This window comes from Sinocyclocheilus rhinocerous, unplaced genomic scaffold, assembly GCF_001515625.1.
Source record: "Sinocyclocheilus rhinocerous isolate Xijiao unplaced genomic scaffold, SAMN03320098_v1.1 scaffold115, whole genome shotgun sequence".
NCBI classification, from domain to species: domain Eukaryota; kingdom Metazoa; phylum Chordata; class Actinopteri; order Cypriniformes; family Cyprinidae; genus Sinocyclocheilus; species Sinocyclocheilus rhinocerous.
The window spans coordinates 1,331,898-1,353,133 of NW_015650001.1; the positions used below are offsets into that span (position 1 = coordinate 1,331,898).

The following is a 21,236-nucleotide window of genomic DNA, read 5'->3' on the forward strand; positions in this document are numbered from 1 at the left end:
ATTCAATGACCCATTCATAAACAACTGCCTCATTCTTGATGAATCAGCCGTTTGGACGAATCGTTTGAATGAATGACTCAATGACTCTCTTAATAAGACCGCTTATCACATGCCGCCACCTACTGGCAGTTTAGTTTGTTTAAAAGTGTCATTCTTTCCAACATTTCTTATTTGTATATTCAAAAAAATATTTAAAACAATCTCATAACATTATTTAATGTAAATTATGTAGTGTAAATTATTCAATTTGATTGGTAACAGCCCTATAGTGTCTAATTCTAATTTAATTTATTGATCAAAATTAAGAATTTAAAATGAAAGATGAAGCATATATTTAAAAAGATAAGGGGAAAATGCCCTTTATAAAGGTAAAATAAAAACTAATAAAAAATTATATAAAACTAGGTCTAGTGAATAGAGTATTCCAGCCAGTCTCTGCTTCTATACCAGGAGCTGTTGAATTATCTTTTTTTTGCCTGAGAAAACACGTGCAGGAAAGTTTTTTAAGATTACTTGGTTGGGTTTCTCAACTCCGAGATCCCCTGGTGCTGTCACCTGTGACGACCCTTGCTTGAGGCCTTGGCAACTGGAACGACTGGCCTCTGCACTGTCGGGAGTTGAATCAATGTCTTGCGAACTGCAACACCCAGGGCTTTCGCCTAACGTTACATCGCTGCTGCGCTCTCCTGCCAACTTTGGTGGTTTTTGATTAAAGAAACGCCATATATCCATAGCACTGCCACACGAGATCGCTCAGCATTTTAAAAAAAAACTAAAAAAGACAACTAACGTTAAGCGGTAGCATTATGCTTAGCAAACAACCAAACATTTACGCGCTCACTATCGACAAACCAATCAAATACGTTTAAAAAATTTTTTTTTTAAATCAGACCAAACGCATTTTTATTTTTATTCAGGAGTTATATATACAAATATATATATATGAAGGGAGACAGCAGGCTCGTCCAGGGCGGGCACTAGTGACTCACAGGGCGGGCCAGGCCCCCCAATGCCCGCCCATGGCGCCGGGACTGGGTCAGAGGCTACAAGATCTTCATGCAGCTGTTCCCCCACAAGGTGTCAGAAGTTCAGCCGGTTCTGGACCTTTAATGCAGACAGGATCCAAAAGACAAGACAAAAGTAATGAGCCCCACAGTGGAACACATAATCATGCAAACTAAATTAATTAATTTGTAGTGTTCTTACAGAAATCAGATCATATATTTTTTTATGAATTTCCCCCTAAATTTCACTTAAAATGTTAGTTAAATACCCCCTATGGTGGACATTTAATAATAACCATACGGAAATTCAACAGTCAACATCACTGCTGAGCATTTCTTTTGAAAACTGCAGTGTACCAAAGACTCAAAATTCTCAAAAATACAACCATGTAACCAATTCCTGCAGGTACGGCTTTCATCCACTGGTCAAAGGTTTTTAATTGATGTGCAATGTGTTTTTGCAGCATTGAGCAATGTCACAGACATATTTGTTGTTTGCTTGAACACAGTTTTTTAGTTAACCAGAATTCTCTCTTCATTCAAAATGCAGGAGTTTTGACTTGTGCAAGCTCCCAAATCCTCATATTATAATAAAACAAAGTGTAGATGTGATGTAAATAAAAGGTTTATTGTGCAGTGTTCAGCTTCTTAGTGATTATAAGGGGAGTCCTTTTTGTGCACTTTCTAATCTATTCGGAATTTGAATAAATTCACTCATGGATTCAATAAAATTCATTTGTTTGACAGAAACTTTCCTTAATAAATCTTTATCTGACCAAGATCTTCTGTGCTCTAAGTCACTCACAAATCTTTTGACAGTTCAATAATATCTATTTGCTTTTCGCAAAATATTATTTGTTTTGATGCCTTTTGCAAGACGTTGCATTGTTTCATACTTTTCATCTTCAGAAAGATCTTTCTTCCTCACCATATTGCATGAGAGCTGTGACTTGCTTAATAATGTGGAACAACCTCTTTAAGTAGGGTTTCCATTTACCTAAGAAGACCTGGCAAACTATTGAACAAACCTGTCTGAGATTGATACCAGTTACCTGAAATTATGTGAAAATCAACACAAACAAAAATCTGACTCTTTATTGTTCCGAAATCCTATTGATATGTCACTTACATAATAATTTGGAACACAGTGTAGTTTATCATTATTTTTATTTTATGAATAATTTTTCAGTTTTGCAAATCATATATATATACATATATTTTAAATTTTACTTAACGCTACTTATGTGTCCTTATGACTTATTTTTGCTGCAGTCCTTTCTCAGAGTGAGTGACAAATCTTGGGATGCTGCATCAGTGCTGGTATCTAAGTAAGTTACATCTTATGTGTTATTTCCCCATATGTGTGTTTATTATCTGGGTAGCGTTGGTCTATATATCAAAAAATTTAATGTTTTGGCTGGCAATATAAAATTAAGCAACAGCGTAAATGTTGCATTGTTTTTATTATTTACTTAAATTTTCTTAAAGAGTGTCTCATTAGACAGTATTCATCATGCTTATGTGTTTTACCAGTATGAGAGGGTTAAGATTGAAAGGGTTTAAAAATGTCTCTTATTAAACTTCAGTAGACAATTGTCTAACTGGTAATTTATTTCAAACACTGATTAGCGATTCATTTGCATCATCACTCATAAGTCTTCATGTAATAAAATGTTTTAGTAAAATGTATAAACGGATAAATATTGCTGTTTAGTACTTTAGTCTATGTACAGTATATTGGTGCATATAAATGAAAATGATTAAATGTTGTTCTTTCTTGAATTCATTTGGTGAATGCCATTTTATTATTTAAATTTTACACTTAAATCTTGAATCCACTTGTCAAAATGGCTTGGTTAAAATTCTGATTAAAAAAATCTGAAAATTTAAAATTTTCCCAGTATTATTTCCTGATGTTATAGAATTTATTTCCAATTAATGCCTCTCTTACAATATCCAAAAGTGGTGTTTATTGCAAAATACTGACAGATTTACTCCCTGACCAGTAGAGGGCACTGTTTAAACACTTATAGATTATCTCTTTGCTTGAAGGATTTGTATTTTCTGCACAGGTTTGTGACCCGTCCAGATGTGAAGCAGAAGTGTTTGGGTGATTTTCTGGACTGGTGTCTGACCACCGTCTCTCAGACCAGTAAAATGACCATGGAGGGAAATGTGACCCTTGATGGCGCTTTGCAATCCCTGGTGAGCCTCCAATCACATGCAGGACTGTTCATGTTCTCCACTTCCTTCTTTTTTTTCAGGAGAATTAAAATATTGAACATTCAGATACTTGGCATAACAGTCCAAGTTTTAAGAATTGTATAGAATAGGGAAGTCCACACCACAATTTTAACAATAATGACACACGGGAACAGTGTTGGAATCACTTTCCCGGTGGTGAATAATAAAAACATTGACAGCTAATGAGAATCTATGCGACTTGAGCATTTGAAGAGGCAGATGACAAAACTGCAGCACATGCTTATAATAAACAGAATATTATCATCAAGTCGATGGCTGCTTAAATACCGGTAGTTATCTTTGTAGTTTTTGTTCTGGGTGTAAATGGGCCTTTAGGCCTGTAATTCCTGCGCTTGTTTAGTCGCCGCCAAAGCCTAGAGAGGCAGCGGTTACATGCCCTCCTACCTGTATTTTTCACGGCTTTGTTAAAACGCTGATAATTGCTCATTTTAGTGACTGATCTTTATCAGAATTGTTTTCATTGCAGTGAAACATCCTGCATGGTTTGAAGTCCAGAGAGCTGTGAAAATGATCCTAGTGTTATTATTCTTTCTCTATCACCCGAGGCGCTCAAAACAGGCTCTGTGTGTTGAGAATGCCTGCGGTGCTAAAACTGCCATCAGTCTTTTGCATATATGCTTTAAGTGCCACAAGGCAGCGAGCAGGAACATGTGCGGTGCACTTGATAATTACATGAGACTTCTGCTGGCACTAAGATAAACGGGATTCAGACACGTTAAAAATGGGTTCGATAAATTTGACTTAACATCAACTTGATGATATATATACAGTCGTGGTCAGAATTATTGGCACCCTTGGTAAATAAGATCAAAGAAGGCTGTGAAAATAAATCTGCATTGTTAATCATTTTGATCTTTTATTTTAAAAAATTCACATAAATCTAACCTTTCATTGGAGAATAAGAATTTAAAATGGGGGGAAATGTCATTATGACATAAATGTTTTTCTCAAATACACGTTGGACACATTTACTCATAAGAATTTCTAGGGGTGCCAATAATTGTGTCTAAAGTTTATTTGAGAAAAACATTTATGTCATAATGAGATTTCCCCCCATTGTAAATTCTTATTCTCCAATGAAAGGTTAGATTTTTTTTTTAATAAAAGATCAAAATGATTAACAATGCAGATTTATTTTCACAGCCTTCTTTGATCATATTTACCAAGGGTGCCAATAATTCTGACCACGACTGTAGGTAAAGTATTGCTCAGAAGATTTTGGGTAGTATTGTATTTCCCAGCCAGGGCTGAGTGTACCGCAGGCTTACATAGATTTTAGTAACATTTTTAAAATAATTTAAATGAAACTTATAGATATTTTGATTTTAAAAAGACTGCATGTCAAAATTATTTCTCACCAGGCCCAGCTCTTCAAGCATGGGAAACGTGATGATTTCCTGCAATATGGTGTGTATATATCCTTTAGGTCTTTCTTTGGTCTCAGAATGTAGATAAATGCTTACTAATCTTTCCCTGACCGTTCAAAGCCCCAACAGTGCTTCAGTGCCTGAATCAGAAGAGAATAGCTGAGATTAACCAGGCCACATTGTGTAAGCTGGGAGTAAAAGTTGTACAGAGAATTTGCTTGTCTTTTCTAAAACCACGTTTGGCCAAATGGAGGTAATTGAGGAGCGACTTATTGACAAAATATGATGAAATGAAGCAAAGGATGCTTAAAAGTATTAGCTAGTTTGCATTAGCTAGTTTGTAAGCATTTTGTATGACTGTATCCAGATACCAGAGAGGAAGTCGGTCACTCACAGTGAACCTGGCCCAGTCTTCTGTCACTGGAAGCGTAGAGGCTACAAAACCTGATCTAGAGTCTGTCAGTCAGGAGAAAGACTATGACATGCCTCAGGAGGTAAAGAAAATTGTAGAGTAATTATAGAGTAATTGGTGAGTATTCATGCACATTTTTGTTTTGTTTGGTAAATTGCTAATTTCTCTCATGTACTGCTAATTTGCTTATTCATTGTTGCATAACAACTGTTGGTGGGTCTGAAAGACAAAGAGACAATAGTGAGATGGTCTTCTGCCAAGGGGTGAGAACAGTTATCTGGTCTAGGTGTGATAGTGCTATATTTTAATGCCATAGTTCTCTGTACTAATGCCTAGAGTTCTAAAACTTTTCAACAAAGTAAAATGATTCTTTTTTAACTCGTCTTTCTCTTTTAACCACCTACAGGATTGGAAGGGTAACTGGTAGACTACCTAAAGAGCTTGCAGATGATGTGGTTGAGTCTGTTTTGGAGTGTTTCAGGTGCAGCATGATATAACAGCAGACCGAGATGTTATGATGTGGCTCAAGTTTTTTTAAACACTTGGTGAGGTATTTTCAATGACATTTCTGTCTTCACATTTTACAGTTTCCTGGAAACAGATAATGCCTGGCATGGGGGCTGCCTGGCTCTTGCAGAGCTTGGCCGAAGAGGACTGCTGCTTCCTTCCCGTCTCTCAGATGGTTGTCTTGCATTTTTTTAAACTATTGTATTCAGTTTGAAAGCTGTTGGATTTAAGTTTTACTTTTCCACTGACAAATTGTAATATCATAGCTATAATCATTGTAGATCCCCTACACCGTACAGTTTCAAAAACATTCATAAGCAAACATAATTCACTTTGTACAAACACTTAATTCAGATACTTCAAGTTTAACAAGATCCTTTATTTTAAAAAATGCCACCACCCAGCTCCATTTAATGATCTATTACATTTTTTGTCAAAACGCACAAAATTCTCAGTGTACAATCTGGGCTGCCTTTTTCTTCCAATCAGTGCTTAATGTTGTACACTAAGAATATTTTGGAATTATCTATATTTACATTTATGCATTAGGCAAATGCTTTTCTCCAAAGCAGCTTACATTAAAGTTGTCAGTTCATGCGTACCCTTGGAATTGATCCCATGACCTCTGAGCTCTAATGACAAGCAATTTTACAGACATAAATAGAATAATAATTGAAGACTTCAATGTAGATGTTGGCCGTCTTCATGTAAAGTCTCTTGAGCATTGCTCCTTTGTATTTGAGTTGCAGCAGTCCACAATTTTGAGATCTCTGAATCAGCAGTTTTGTGACCTCTTTCTTTGAGTTCGAGCAGGTTCTTTGACCTTTGCTCTTTTGGTAGTGTGCCTCAGAGGTCTACTGATTACCCGTTTTTGTCCCAGTGCCTGAGATTTCTGTTTTGGTGTGTCTGGAGTGTCTTTGACAGGGCTCTTGTCTGGGGAAGGAAGACTTTGACTGTTCTGGGCCTCAGTTTTTTCTTGTTGGCCAATAGAAGAGTCATTGATAATGTCCTTTGAGCTAGCTAGCTGACACAAAGCAAAGGCGGCGGTGTGCCTCTGGTCACATGGGTCTATTTCTTGTTCTCTGGGTGGAACAATTGTGCATACCTCAGCATTTATAATGGTTTGTCTTTCTGGAGTTTCAGAGCCTGTGGTGTTGGGCAAGGCTTGGTTGTTGGACTGTACCCTGAGGCAGAGGTTGAGCGGTGCCTCGTCCTGACTACTTTCTGAATCATAATGGAGCTCTCGGTCAGGGTAGTGGTGTGTCATGTTGCTGGATACGGCCCAGTCCCTCTTGGAAAGGTTAAGAGGAACTGGCTCCTCCTCAGTTTCTTCATCTTCCTTTTCTGATGAACTCTCACTGCTTCTTGCGGAAGCTGTGGTTTGTGGTTCATTCCTAGAAAGATAAGACAAGATACCAATGTTTTTTTTCCAATTATGTAAAGAATAGCATAATCATTCATTTGTTTGTGGGCAACCTAACCAGATATTATTTTGTTTGATTGTGATGTAAAGTGTTACATAGAGTTAACCTACCTCTCTTTCTTTTGTAACATGTTCTCTTGAGTTTGTCCACGTGATTTCTTGGGTAAGATTTCAGTTGCTGTAGTTGCCCCTGGATCAGCATACTGTGATTGATTGACTGGGAGTGACTCCCCATGAGAAGCATGTCTAAATGTAACAGGGATCCGCTGGGTTACATCTGCAGTACTAGGCCTGTCTGGAGACCCGGAGGCGGCACACCCTTCTAAAGGACTCTGGCGAGTACCTTTGTCTACTGTACTGTGCTCCTGGAAAGCCCTGTCCTCAGGAAGTCTGCCGTAAGAGTCAGGATGAGATAGGGGTACTAGATGCTCTCCGTACTCGCGAGGATACAATCTGTTGCTATACACATCCAGAGGAAGATACCTGGTTCTCTGTAAGGACATGGACAATTCAGGGTGCTGGTAGAGGCTGTAGGGTAGCGGTGGACCTGGGATAATAGAATGGCCGTATCTGTAGTGATAAGGATGGAGAAGGGAAGTATTAGGTGGGACCAAAGGTGATGGAACCAGAGGTCTCTGGGTCTCTCGAGGTGTGAGTTGGTAGGCTGGGGTGTTTGCTTGGCTGTGTGAGTAGGGTGTGTAGAGAGAATGCAAGGGCCTCTCAGGTACCATGTATGAAGGATAGTCTGGTATTAGAGGAAGAAGAGGTGCTGTGGAAGCAGGTGGAACCCATGGTGCCATTTGGTGGTAAAACTGAGGAATGGCTGAAGATGATTGATCATCTTTGTGTGGAGACCGAGAGAGAGCTTTGCTTTCACATGTTCGTGCAACCGGTGAGAAAGCTGAAGATATTTTGTTCTGTCCAATGTCCATGTCCGCATTTTTGTCCCTGTTCTCACGGATTGACTCAGGGACATATTTAGTGACCTCCTTGATGGGACTTTCAGGCTTTTCTCTTGTTCCCTTAGCCATCTCCTCTTGTTCAACCTTGTCGTTGATCCTTTCTGTTGGTTTGCTGGCTTCATCTTCTAGGGGAGGCTCTTTACTCTTGTGGTTGAAGGGAAAATTATGCTGGGAAGCTCTGGGTGTTTTCCCAGTCTGTTCCATGCGCTGAGACACCAGAGAGATGGAGTTTTTGCACAGGTTATACTTCATGTGGTTGAAGAGATGAGACTTGATGTTGCAGGTGAAGGGACACTGGAAGCACTGATATTTGAAAGGTTTGCCAGGAGGGCGGGGAATGTAATGGGGTTTTTTCGGTTTTCTTCCCTGGAGAGTGTCCATGCTGGTGCAGATGTTCAAATCCAATGCTGCGTGGTTTGTCTTCCTTATCTGGCAACAGAATTAATAATAATAATAATTAACCATTCTACCACACCCTGGAGCAAAGCGTCAATTGTTTGTTGGGTCAGAAAGGTAGTGACCCAATAAAAAGAAAGTTTTCAACTTGGCTATAGCTGTTCTGTATTGTTTGTCGGCCTGTGTGTTAGCATGACATGCTCTAGCTGCGCTGCCGAAGCCAGGGTAGGCCTGTAGGAACATGCTCCCCTTTTTAAAACCTGATGGCGTGGGAAACCGCATACACCTGTTTCCCATGACCTTACCTGCAGGATACAAACTCCAGACATTTAAAAATTGATCTCACTTACACTGTAAATGTAGAGAAGCTACCAGAGCTATTGGAATGATATTTCAACTGTTATAACATCTGTAAACAACTGGACTGCTTCAGTACTTGGAGGAAATTACTTTGACAATTCTGCACTACAATCAGGATACGTAATGGTCCGGTAAGTGTGCAAAGATTTTGAGGCCTGAAGGTTTGTATTGGGAAGCAGAAGATTGAAGAAAGAGATTGCCAGGCAAGTTATGCAGAAAATGACTCCGCCTTAAGGAACCTGTTTGTCACAAGCTGTCGCAAGAAGTGGTGGCTCAGGTTTTGGCTCCTATGTTTCATATAAAACCGCTCCCTCCTCAAGGCACAAATTAAAAGGATTTTTGTATTGTGAAATTTCATTTTGCGTTTTATGTTTTGTTTCCTTGTTTTTTGGTTCTTAGTCATTCTTCTGTGGGTACACCGATATCTTGTTATTTCAGCATAATAAGAGATTTTGGATTTCTTTGGTTATTAAGAGATAGACTGAGTATTATGTGTATATGTACAACCACATGGCAAATACTTTAGAATATTTTCTACCAGATGTAGTCTAGCAGGTGCATCTATAGTCAGCACTTTAGATCTACCCCTGAAACACCTGCTACGAAGTACATCAGCAATTCAGCCTTTACAAATGCTAAAAGTACATGTGAGCAGCAATAAGAAAAGTTGCCATTAGAAATTGCGGCCTTACCTGTATTTAGACTCGACGTTTGGGATGTTGGATGTATTGTCGATGAATGTATGTCCACAGCGGACCTCCTGAATCATATGATGGTCCCACAGTGGAACAGTTTGACTGATGTTGTTGTCCTTGAGAGCGGGTGTCTGTTCGTTTAGGTGCTCCGTCTAGTTTCTGATGAGTCTGATGAGTCTCTCACTTTCTCTCTGAGGTGTTGACTCTGTGGGGTGGAGTCTATGCCCAATCAGTAGAGCCCTGAGGCAGCATCAATGTGCCTGACATTAGGCAAGCCCCAAGCCATGATACGTTGCTAGTTTGCCTCCTCTCTCACCTGCTAGTGAGAATCCACATGGATGAGAAGCCAGACAAGACTGTTTGTGGCTTTTGTTTGCCTGAATAGTTGAATTAGCCCAGGAGTGGTAGAGTTAGGTGTGAAGCAGGTTTGAGGATGTTGTCAGAGGGGTGTGGAGATATTGAGGACAACCAGTGAGATTTGCATGAATCCAAATGTGCGCTGCGCCTGATATGAAGTGTCTTTCAGCATGGTTATGAAAATGCAGTTATTTTTCACCAGATCTGGATCTTATTTTAATGTAACTAAATTGAATGGTAGATTACCTGCAGGATACAAACTCCAGACATTTAAAAATTGATCTCACTTACACTGTAAATGTAGAGAAGCTACCAGAGCTATTGGAATGATATTTCATCTGTTATAACATCTGTAAACAACTGGACTGCTTCAGTACTTGGAGGAAATTACTTTGACAATTCTGCACTACAATCAGGATACCTAATGGTCCGGTAAGTGTGCAAAGATTTTGAGGCCTGAAGGTTTGTATTGGGAAGCAGAAGATTGAAGAAAGAGATTGCCAGGCAAGTTATGCAGAAAATGACTCCGCCTTAAGGAACCTGTTTGTCACAAGCTGTCGCAAGAAGTGGTGGCTCAGGTTTTGGCTCCTATGTTTCATATAAAACCGCTCCCTCCTCAAGGCACAAATTAAAAGGATTTTTGTATTGTGAAATTTCATTTTGCGTTTTATGTTTTGTTTCCTTGTTTTTTGGTTCTTAGTCATTCTTCTGTGGGTACACCGATATCTTGTTATTTCAGCATAATAAGAGATTTTGGATTTCTTTGGTTATTAAGAGATAGACTGAGTATTATGTGTATATGTACAACCACATGGCAAATACTTTAGAATATTTTCTACCAGATGTAGTCTAGCAGGTGCATCTATAGTCAGCACTTTAGATCTACCCCGAAACACCTGCTACGAAGTACATCAGCAATTCAGCCTTTACAAATGCTAAAAGTACATGTGAGCAGCAATAAGAAAAGTTGCCATTAGAAATTGCGGCCTTACCTGTATTTAGACTCGACGTTTGGGATGTTGGATGTATTGTCGATGAATGTATGTCCACAGCGGACCTCCTGAATCATATGATGGTCCCACAGTGGAACAGTTTGACTGATGTTGTTGTCCTTGAGAGCGGGTGTCTGTTCGTTTAGGTGCTCCGTCTAGTTTCTGATGAGTCTGATGAGTCTCTCACTTTCTCTCTGAGGTGTTGACTCTGTGGGGTGGAGTCTATGCCCAATCAGTAGAGCCCTGAGGCAGCATCAATGTGCCTGACATTAGGCAAGCCCCAAGCCATGATACGTTGCTAGTTTGCCTCCTCTCTCACCTGCTAGTGAGAATCCACATGGATGAGAAGCCAGACAAGACTGTTTGTGGCTTTTGTTTGCCTGAATAGTTGAATTAGCCCAGGAGTGGTAGAGTTAGGTGTGAAGCAGGTTTGAGGATGTTGTCAGAGGGGTGTGGAGATATTGAGGACAACCAGTGAGATTTGCATGAATCCAAATGTGCGCTGCGCCTGATATGAAGTGTCTTTCAGCATGGTTATGAAAATGCAGTTATTTTTGCCAGATCTGGATCTTCGTGTAATTTAACCAAATTGAATGGTAGATTTTAGTGTTGTTTTGAAAAATGGTTGTTTATTTGCATATACAGCATGAATCACAAACTAAATTTCGGCTCCACCTAAGATTTTAGAAGACCTAGTAATGAGGTTCTTCCAAAGGTCAACTATCAATACTCTCTCCCTCTTGTGTGTTTGCACCACTCACATTTTATTATGACTGTTCAATAATCTAAATCACAATTTTATCTAAAAGATTTTTAAGTTTTAAGCAATTAAAACTTTTATGGTTGCATTAAATTGATCGAAAGTGTCTATAAAGACAATTATAATGTTCCAAAAGACTTTCATTTCAAATAAATGCTGTTCTTTTGAACTTTCTATTCATCAAAGAATCCTGAAATCCCGAAGTGTCACATTAAGCAGCACAGCTTTCAACATTGACAATAATAAGAAGAAATTTTTCTTGAGCATCAAATCAGCATATTAGAATGATTTCTGAAGGATCATGTGACACTGAAGAGAGTAGTGATGCTAAAAATTCAGCTTTGCATCACAGAAATAAATTACATTAATTGTAATAATATTGGACAATATTTCTGTTTTAACTGTATTTTGATCAAATAAATGTATATATGAATCTTGAAATATTTTGAATTACAAAACGAATTATTTTTGTGTACTAATATTTTGTCTGTATTCTACAGTGGTGCCTGTGATTCTAAAAGCTCTGACATATGATGAGAAAAGGGGCGCATGCAGTTTTTGCTATCGAATGTACGAGATGCCGCCTGCTACGTGTGCTGGGCTTTCGCCCGAGCCTATGACCCAAGTGAACTGAAGCCTTATGTCAACCAGATTTCCAGGTACAAACCCACCACCACCTCAGCCACTGTGCTTTACTGAGACATTACATGTGTTATTTATGCCATTTATTTAATTGGCTAATTAGTGCTAATATATAGCTTGTCCCATACAGTTTGTGCAGCAGACTGTTTGCTTTAAAAAAACATTTATTTAATATTACTGTTGGCTCTTTTTTCAAAGAGTTAACTTTACTATGTTATTCATTATTTTAAATAGTCCAGTAGATTTCCTGTGTGGTGGTTCAATGGATCAGGTCAAGTTTTAAATGAGAATATATGAAAATACATATATTTTTTCCTCAACCCTTGATGGAAACTGACTCCTGTACGCCCACTATTTATTCAAGCGTTCGGAGTGACCTTTCTTAGATCTTTGTGAAGATGTTTTTGGATGTTCTCCAGGATGAAAGCTCTTTCCACCAGAACCAACTGTGGTGAGAGCTGATCTGATGTCAGTGACGGGTGAAAATAACAGTCCAACCTGGGTGGCTCTGTTGACCTTATGGTTACACTTTCTCTCCAATGAAAATACCTTTTTTTTTGTAAGTTAGGTTAGGTTAGGCTGTGGAATTTGATTAGTGAGGCTGCAGCCCCTATACTGAGGGCTCTTTGTTTTTTAGTCAGCAAGCCGTACAGAATGTGGTAAGGGAATGGACCTTTTTCACCACACTACCTGGTAATTATTTTAAGAAAATTCCTGTCACAGCAAATTATATTTGAAAGAAAACTGCTGTTTGACACAATTCCATCTCAAGAACCGAGTGTTCTATTTTACTTTGTGAACATCTAACATCTTCCAGGAGGAAAGTTAAGGCTTGTATTATAAATCTCCAAAAACGCTCAACAGCCTCTTCTCATACCTGTTCGCCTGGCTGTAGTTATTTACCGCCTTAAAACCAGTTTATACACCTCTCACAGCTCATAACCTCTCCCTACTGAGAATATATAGTGTAGTCTGTTGGTCTAGTAAATTACCAGACTTAAAATGGAGTGAGAAGCAACAACCATAAACTGTACACAGAGAACAAAGAGGAGAAGATACTGCATTACCAAACCTGACAATACATGATAAACCTCGTAAAGCTAATAATTTAGAGAGAAAATTACATTCATATTTCATCCCAAAATCCTTTTTTTTTTTTGTTGTTGAACAGAAAAGGAGAAATTTGAAGAATCTTTACTGAGCTCTTTTTCAAGTTGTCTACTGTAGATTCAAATAATGAAAAAGAAACACAGTAGAAGCTAAATTTTGTAGTCTATATGACTTGTGTGCTTTATATACCAAGTCTTATGAATGCTTTTGTGTGACAGTGAAACCTGAAATATGAATTGGCAGTCTTTATTTCTGCCAAGGGTCTAAAATCAACTGCAATTTCAACAAACATTGACACACAAGTTTCAGTACTGCTTTGATACACATGACTGATTTTGGGGGGAAATCTGCAGAATGGATTTAAAGATGGTAAAATGTGCACATATTTGATGTGGTCAGATTTTATGTTTCACTGTAGCATTAACTATCACCAATCATTGTATTATTATCGCTTAGATTAAATGTTTTTGGATCGAGCCTAGATCTCTCTCTGGTACAAGAAAGCAAACATAAATTAATGGATCTTTTTCAGATAGCTAACATATTTTCTGTGGTGTCCCATGAGAAAGTTGTCTATTTGCTTTAACTGTGGTGCTTGCTTGTGTTATTGCCACTGAGACTTATGGTTAGGGGTTTGCTGTATTTAACCTTGCTGCGTAACTGTATTTTGTAATTCTTCTACTAATTCTGCCGTGTTCTGTTTGTCTGGTGATGTAGTGGTGATTCAGCTCAGCGAAAGAGTTTCATCAGCAGAAAGCATTTTTTCCCTCCCAGGTTCAACAGTAAGCCTTTCAGTCACCATAAAAACATAATGATATTACGAGAATGACAGCTGAAAGATGCTCCGATGGGGGCCCCCCCCTCCCTGTTTGGGACAAGTGTGGGCCTGTGTGTAACTGACTGTGCACTTCAGTTTGTTGGCCCTCCCCGTAACTTCCCTCCTCCCTATCCCCACGGTGCTGCCAGGTTTCGTCTGTTGTCGTGGGTTTCGGTCGCCATTTGGCACCCAGGCTGTAGGCCTGTCGAGTCCTGTTCTAATTTCATCAGCAGTCAAAGGTTGTTTCTATGAGCTTGCTGACGCTTTCAGAAACTGTGTCATTGCATGAAACTACACTATTGTTTTTTTCCTCGATTTTGGAGTGTATATATATATATATATATATATATATATATACATGCACACACACACACACACTTGTAACACACACTTGTAATTAAGTAATTTTATTGTAATTTTTTTTATATATGCATTAAATTCATCGAGTCAAGTGACAGTAAAAACTTTTACATTGTTACAAAGATTTATATTTCCAATAAATGCTGTTCTTTTGAACTTTCTATTCATCAAATAATCCTGAAAAAAATGTATAAGAGTTTCCACAAAAATATTAATCGGCAAAACTGTTTTCAACATTGATAATAATAATAAGTGTTTCTTAGGCAGCAAATCAGCATATTAGAATGATTTCTGAAGGATGTGACTCTGAAACTGGAGTAATGATGATGAAAGTTCAGCTTTAATTGCATTCCATATATTACAATATATATATATAAAAAAAAAAACAGTCATTTTAAATTGTAATACTGTTTCACAATATTACAGATTTACTGTATTTTTGATTAAATAAATGCAACCCTGGTGAACAAAAGAGGCTTTATTCAAAAACATAAAAAAATATTACAGACTCTAAACGTTTGAACTGTAGTGTATATGCAAATATTTACAAAAAAACCAAAACAGATCCTTAAGGATAATAAATCATCTATGGTCCCCTCTGACTTTTGGGACACTTTCACCTAGAGAAGTTCCCTCAAAAAATGATAATTCTGTCATTATTTACTCAAACTTGAGTAAATAAACCTGTTTCAAACCTGTATGACTCTTTCTTCAGGGGAACAGAAAAGGAAAAAAAAAACTGGAGAATTTGTATTGGTCGTTTTTTTTTTGTATTGCAATTACAGTAAATGAAGGCTGAAGCTTCAAATAGGATGCAAAAGCACATTCAAATTTGTTAATATTAGTCATGCCTTATATTACATTGATCGGGTCTCCTTTGTGCATTCATGTGAAATAAAAAGTAGCAGTTTCTGGTTGTGAGCGAACTGAATCTTTTCAGCGTGATCGGTTGTGCAGTTTACAAAACAGGTCAAGATTCATTCGAACCTGACTCGAGTTCTTGACTCAGTAACTCAATGATCTGGTTGCAGTGGCTAACAGTCAGTATAGTGAATGTTTTCAGTGAATAAGAACTAGGCCTATTGGTTTGTTCTTCGCATTAAGTTATTGTATGACTTTAAAAGCCTTGGAATAGTATAGTATGCACGACTTCTAGGCCAGTCTAATTTTTAATATTAAAAGCTTCAGTCTCCATTTACTCGAATTGCATTTTTTAGGTTTTTTGTGTTAGATGGAAGAAAGTATGCCAACGGAAGAACTATCGCTTTAAGCTTAAAGTAATTTACAGTGCACAGGCAGCATGTTTCAATGGTTTCCTGATTGTGTAATCTGTAGAAGAATGCAAGACATTATTATAAAACAATAACAGTGACACGTCTTGCTCTGCATGCAGGTTCAGTCTCTGTCCATTTTATGCTGCTCCAGGCCACTATCAGTTGTTCATCGAAACCAGCATGGCCGTGTTAAGCCCGTAGGGTTGTGCGTGTGTATGTTTGTGTACTTCATTCTCCCAGGCTGTGAGTGACGGTGGGAATACCTCGCGGGCACGTTCACACAGCTTGACTGAGGAGGAGGAGTGCTTGAATAAAGGGAAAAGAGTGCAACAGGCTTATGAGGGCACTGAAATGATAGATGAGTTTTGAGATGAGTAGTATACGCTTGTTTGTGATATGCCTCATCACTAGGGGTGAAAGATCTGAAGGTTTAGATGAGTACATGTTTGAGTGAAAGCACTGAATGCGTGTCCCCGCAGGCTCTCAAACTAATGATATCAGTGAATGCCAAGATTTAGGATGCACAAAAAATGTAACAGTTGTCCTAATTAATTTGTTGTTGTCATTATATATATGTGTATCACTAATAATTTCCATTTGCCTGTACTTTCACAGGGCACTTGTCATCGCAACTGTATTTGACAGGAACGTCACCTGCAGAAAGGTCGCCTCTGTGAGTGAGTTTATCCTGAAAAACTCTTTAAAAACTCTTTAAAGCTGAAGTGTGTAAACATTTGGGAATTGGTTACTAAGTGTGAGTACAAACGCTCGATCTATCTTTCATTAGTCAGAAAAGAAGGTAGTTCAACCCTAAACTGCAAGCATTGGTTGAGTCAGTGTTACAACAGTTTCACACCACAAGTTTGATTTATTTTTTATTTAACCTTTATTTAACCAGAAAAGACTCTCTGACATTAAAAATCTCTTTCACAGGAGTGTCCTGGCCAAAATGGGCAGCAATACAATCAGCTTCATCACAATTTTACACAACACAAACAAACTAAGAACACTTAAAACAATTACATATAATTGGGTCATCTTCCATTTGCCGAATAACTTCAAATTTTGTAATTTCAATTTCGATTGAAGAAGATTCCAGTCAGACGGAGCTGCATAAATAAAAGCCTTCTTACCTAGTGCACGGCAAATAAGATTGTGAGCTGCATCCTGTTTCTGATGTTGAAGACTATCATTTGCTAACATAGGGCCCTATGAAATTACAATTTATTTTAATTTCTTATTTTTTTCCTAAATTCCATTTTTTCTTTTCCCCCAAATTCAATTTTTTTTTCCATTAAAATTTTTCTGGACTCCTTTTTAATGGTTAAATGAAATGTTACTACTCAGAAAACATGCCTAATTAACAAAATAATGAAACTTATACTATTTAACATCAATTTGTTAAAAGTTTAAGAAATAAATCTTGGAAAAATTAAATAGGTTTTATTTTTTTTTCTCTCTTTTTTTTATTTTTTTATTGTTACCAAATTCTGTGTTTAAGCATGTCTAATTATTTGAATGCATAAACACAACTTAAAGGGGTCCTATTATGCTTTTTCACTTTTTTAATTTTAGTCAGTGTGTGTGTAGTATAGACGGTAAAAAAAGTCAACAAAAACCACGCGTCTGCGCCATTCATTCACACACACAGAGACACGCAGAACATGCAGAGTTCATAGTTAAACAGTATTTTTGTTTTGTAATATTCTCAGAAACTGGTCCATACCATGATTTGATTTAGGTGTACCTACTTTTCATTAATTCAATCAATCTTTAACAAATTCCGTGACATTCTGTGTTATACAGTAAATGCCATTTTTATGATTGGATTCCGCATTTGTAAGCAAAAGTAAGGAACATCATTAGCTTTTGGAAGTAATATCTTTCAAATTTGGTATATGATGAAAATGTTTGCACAGTGCAACCTCTGGATAGGAGAAAGTATTATAACAGAAAACAAATGACACACTTCAGCTTTAATTTCACATAATGTTACTGCATACATAAGAAATTACAGGGAACTTAATGTTTGCATCCTTTTCTCTGTTTCTAGGCTGCATTCCAAGAGAATGTGGGCAGACAGGTACAACGAAAGAGAATACACTTACATAAACACCACTCAGATCCATTATAAACACCTGCACTGATCTGTAGTGATTTTGTGAAGCCTGCTGAGTCTGTGTATCTCTAATCTGATCCTCGGAGTTATCCTGTCTCCACAGGGCACCTTCCCCCATGGCATAGACATTCTTACAGCGGTGGACTACTTCACGGTCGGTAACCTGAATAACTACTTAACTATCAGGTAAGGAGTAAGAAGGTGACAATGTGTGACTAAGAGCTGTTTTGGCATGTGTAATTGAACCCAATTGTTCTTCATAGTACACTCTGCTAACATTGCAGCAGCAGGTAGATCAGTCATACACCCCAATTCTCAGAACACTCAGTCACGGTATGTTTTGAATGCATCGATGAGTGAAGCAGCGGTTACGTTGTCGTGTCTTATGTCCCACCCTACAGAAAAATGTCACCATTTGATTGTGACACCTTAATGTATTAAAAGAGTAATGTGAAAAATGCTAGCCTTAGGGAGCAAAGAACCATACTCAAGGCTGTGAGAACCATCAAAATGTTGCTTTAGCTTGGATTGGTTCACCCCAAAATTAAAATTTTCCTGAAAAATACTCACCCTCAGGAGTTTGTTTCTTCATTGGAACAGATTTGGAGAAATTTAGCATTATATCACTTGCTCACCAATGGATCCTCTGCAGTGAATGGGTGCCGTCAGAATGAGAGTCCAAACAGCTGATAAAAACACACGTAATCCACACATCTCCAGGCAATCAGTTAATGTCTTATGAAGCAAAAAGCTGCGTGTTTGTAAGAAACAGATTCACTTTTAATGTATTTTAAAGTTTATTTTCATTTAAGCTGAGACCACCTCATTCAAGAGATTTTGGACTGATTATTTTTTGTTATAGATCTGAGCATGATTGGCATGTTTGTATATGCCTAAACAAACAAAACTAAGGGGAAAAAAACGTGCTAGGTTCAGAGGAAAAAAAAAACAAATCTCCAAACGAGCCTCCAAATGCACTAATATATGACCATCCACATACATATGTACACAAATACATTATGAACAACTCACAACAGTTGTTATTGACATATGTGTCCTAAAGTAGCAAAATCAGCCTGTTGATTTCTAAAAGTCAAGAGGGTTTTGATGGAAAATGGCTGTGTAAAACAAATTTACGATTGTTGTTTTTTTTCCCCAGTGTCTACATTGCTGGTTTTGAGGAATACACCAAACCCTTAATTGGCCACTTGGCGGCTATGAAAGTCAATCACTGGGATGGGTAAGTATATGTGTGCTGTTTCATGTGGATTCTTTGGTTTTATATTTTTAACTGAGGCTGTATTTGCTTTTATCAGGGTGATCTGGCCACAAAAGCCCTGCACAATCTAACTGTCCGGGCTCCTGAATACATGGCCAACACTGGTGAGAACAGCTCCATATGTCTGTTAATATATGCCTAAACTCAACACATCTCCTTCACCTCTACACAAAAAGACCAAGTGAAATTTTGTGGCATCTTGTCTTTCTTGATGATTTCAGTTTTACCCCAGCTGCTGCCCATGGCCACAGGCATGGATTTATTATTTATTTACACAGCGCTTTCGAATCGCTCTCGCGGTTTATGTCGTACACTGATCATTCTGCGCAGCGGCGCTTCAAGTCGAACACACCTAATGGCGGAGGGAGGCGAGACACGAGTGCGAGTAATTAAAAATGCTCCAACTACTTTAAAAGCCGACATCTGGGCACATTCCGGCTTTTATGAACAACCTGGTAATCACAACCTGGAGAAGACACACGCTGTGTGTAAATCATGTCACGCACAATAAAACATTCAGGGGGTAATTCCACTAACTTGAGAAACCACGTCAGGTACAGTTCATATATCTGACTGCTTGTATTTATTGACAAAATTGTATACATGTGAAGTAAAATTGAAAATTGAGGATGCAGTGCATCGTCAATGCATTGTGATGCATCATGATATCGAATTGAACCGAAACGATGACATGATAATCGTAACCGAACCGTGAGACCAGTGTAGGTTTACACCCCTATGGAGATAAAAATCAAATGGAATTAAATGGTAAATTTATGTGAGACTCATTGGGAATTGATTTGATTCAAAGTGGAAATTTTGCCATTTTTAAAACTAATGACATATAAAGTTTAGAGATCTGTTTTGTCCAGTGTCTTAAGAATTAGTGGATTAGTAAACAGAAAAAAAAATATGTTTAAGACATTACAGATGTCTCTGAATAATTCACGTTACAATGCAACAAAACAGAGACCCAGTTATTGCCTTTTTACACCCTGATCTGGTTTTCTCTCGTCGGTTTTGTTTCAGTCTGTGGCCTCATTGAAAAGCTCTCTCTCTCCAAGATGCCTTTTGAAGATGACCCAGTTATCAGTGAGTCAACCAAACCTCTTTACATTTGCATTAAAAAAAATATTTTATAATTTTAACTGCTGTATTTTGATGTTTGCTTGGGTTTTTGTTTTGCTATTTTAATTAAAGTGACTCTTATTTTATTACATCTCAGTTTTTGCTCCATCGGTGACAGAAATGGAGAAAAAAACCTAGGGAGAAACCAGGTTCAGTTGGGGGGGGGGGGCAATTCTCCTCTGGCCAGTGGTATTGTGGTACTCAAAGCTCAAAATGAAGGTTCTGCTTGGGTACTGACAGCTGTGAATATTAGCAGGGCCGTCCTTTGGGTGGTGCAACTGGTGCGGTTGCACCTTGCCTCGTGCTTTGACCGACGAATGGAACCCACCCTGGAATGCGATTGCAACCGGACCGAGGGGGCCCCGCTCCCTACCTCGCACCGGGCCCCGCGTCAGCTAAGGATGGCCCTGAATATTAGTATTGTAGATTTACTGTTCTGTAAAATAATAATAATAAATAAATTTAAAATAATAATTTATTATTATTATCAACATCATAATTAAAATGTATATTATGTTAGTTAGTTAATTTCATTAAATTATAAAAATTTATCAAACATATAAAGAAAAGTTTTACTATAGTAATACTATTGTATTGTAAAAAATATATAATAATAATAAAGTAATAATAATAATAGATGTTATTGTCATTACAATATTGCATTAAATTATAAGAATTAAACAAAAATATATAAAAATAAATAAATATATGTTATATATACAAAAATAAATATCACTATAGTAATACTATTGTTAAAACAATATTATTACAATATAATAATAATAATAATAATAATAATAATCATCTAATAATAATCATTGCTCTTTTGTTGATTTTTTTTATTGCTTCCATTGTCCTCATTTGTAAGTCGCTTTGGATAAAAGTATCTGCTAAAGGACTAAATGTAAGTGTAAATTATTATTATTATTATTTAGTTTTATTAGTTTGGTTCATTTTATTATTTAATAAAATTAAAATGTTGTATTATTATTATTATTATTATTATG

General features: G+C 37.5%; 1 protein-coding gene and 1 pseudogene across 2 annotated transcripts; one reads left to right on the forward strand and one right to left on the reverse strand.

Moving 5' to 3' along the window:
* The window catches only part of LOC107711155 (tubulin-specific chaperone D-like), a 34,048-nt pseudogene that overhangs the window by 2,931 nt on the left and 9,881 nt on the right, over positions 1–21,236 (forward strand).
* Positions 5,944–10,899, reverse strand: LOC107711220 (zinc finger protein 750-like). Of its 2 annotated transcripts, none has more exons than XM_016516160.1 (3): positions 10,741–10,899; positions 7,090–8,369; positions 5,944–6,949 (listed from the first exon to the last, which is right to left on the reverse strand). In XM_016516160.1, exons 2-3 carry the CDS (start codon positions 8,319–8,321, stop codon positions 6,331–6,333), a joined length of 1,851 nt encoding a protein of 616 aa, XP_016371646.1. In that variant the 5' UTR covers positions 8,322–8,369; positions 10,741–10,899; the 3' UTR covers positions 5,944–6,330. The 2 variants fall into 2 exon arrangements, with proteins under 2 accessions (XP_016371646.1, XP_016371647.1); XM_016516161.1 differs by lacking the exon at positions 10,741–10,899 and adding an exon at positions 9,389–9,547.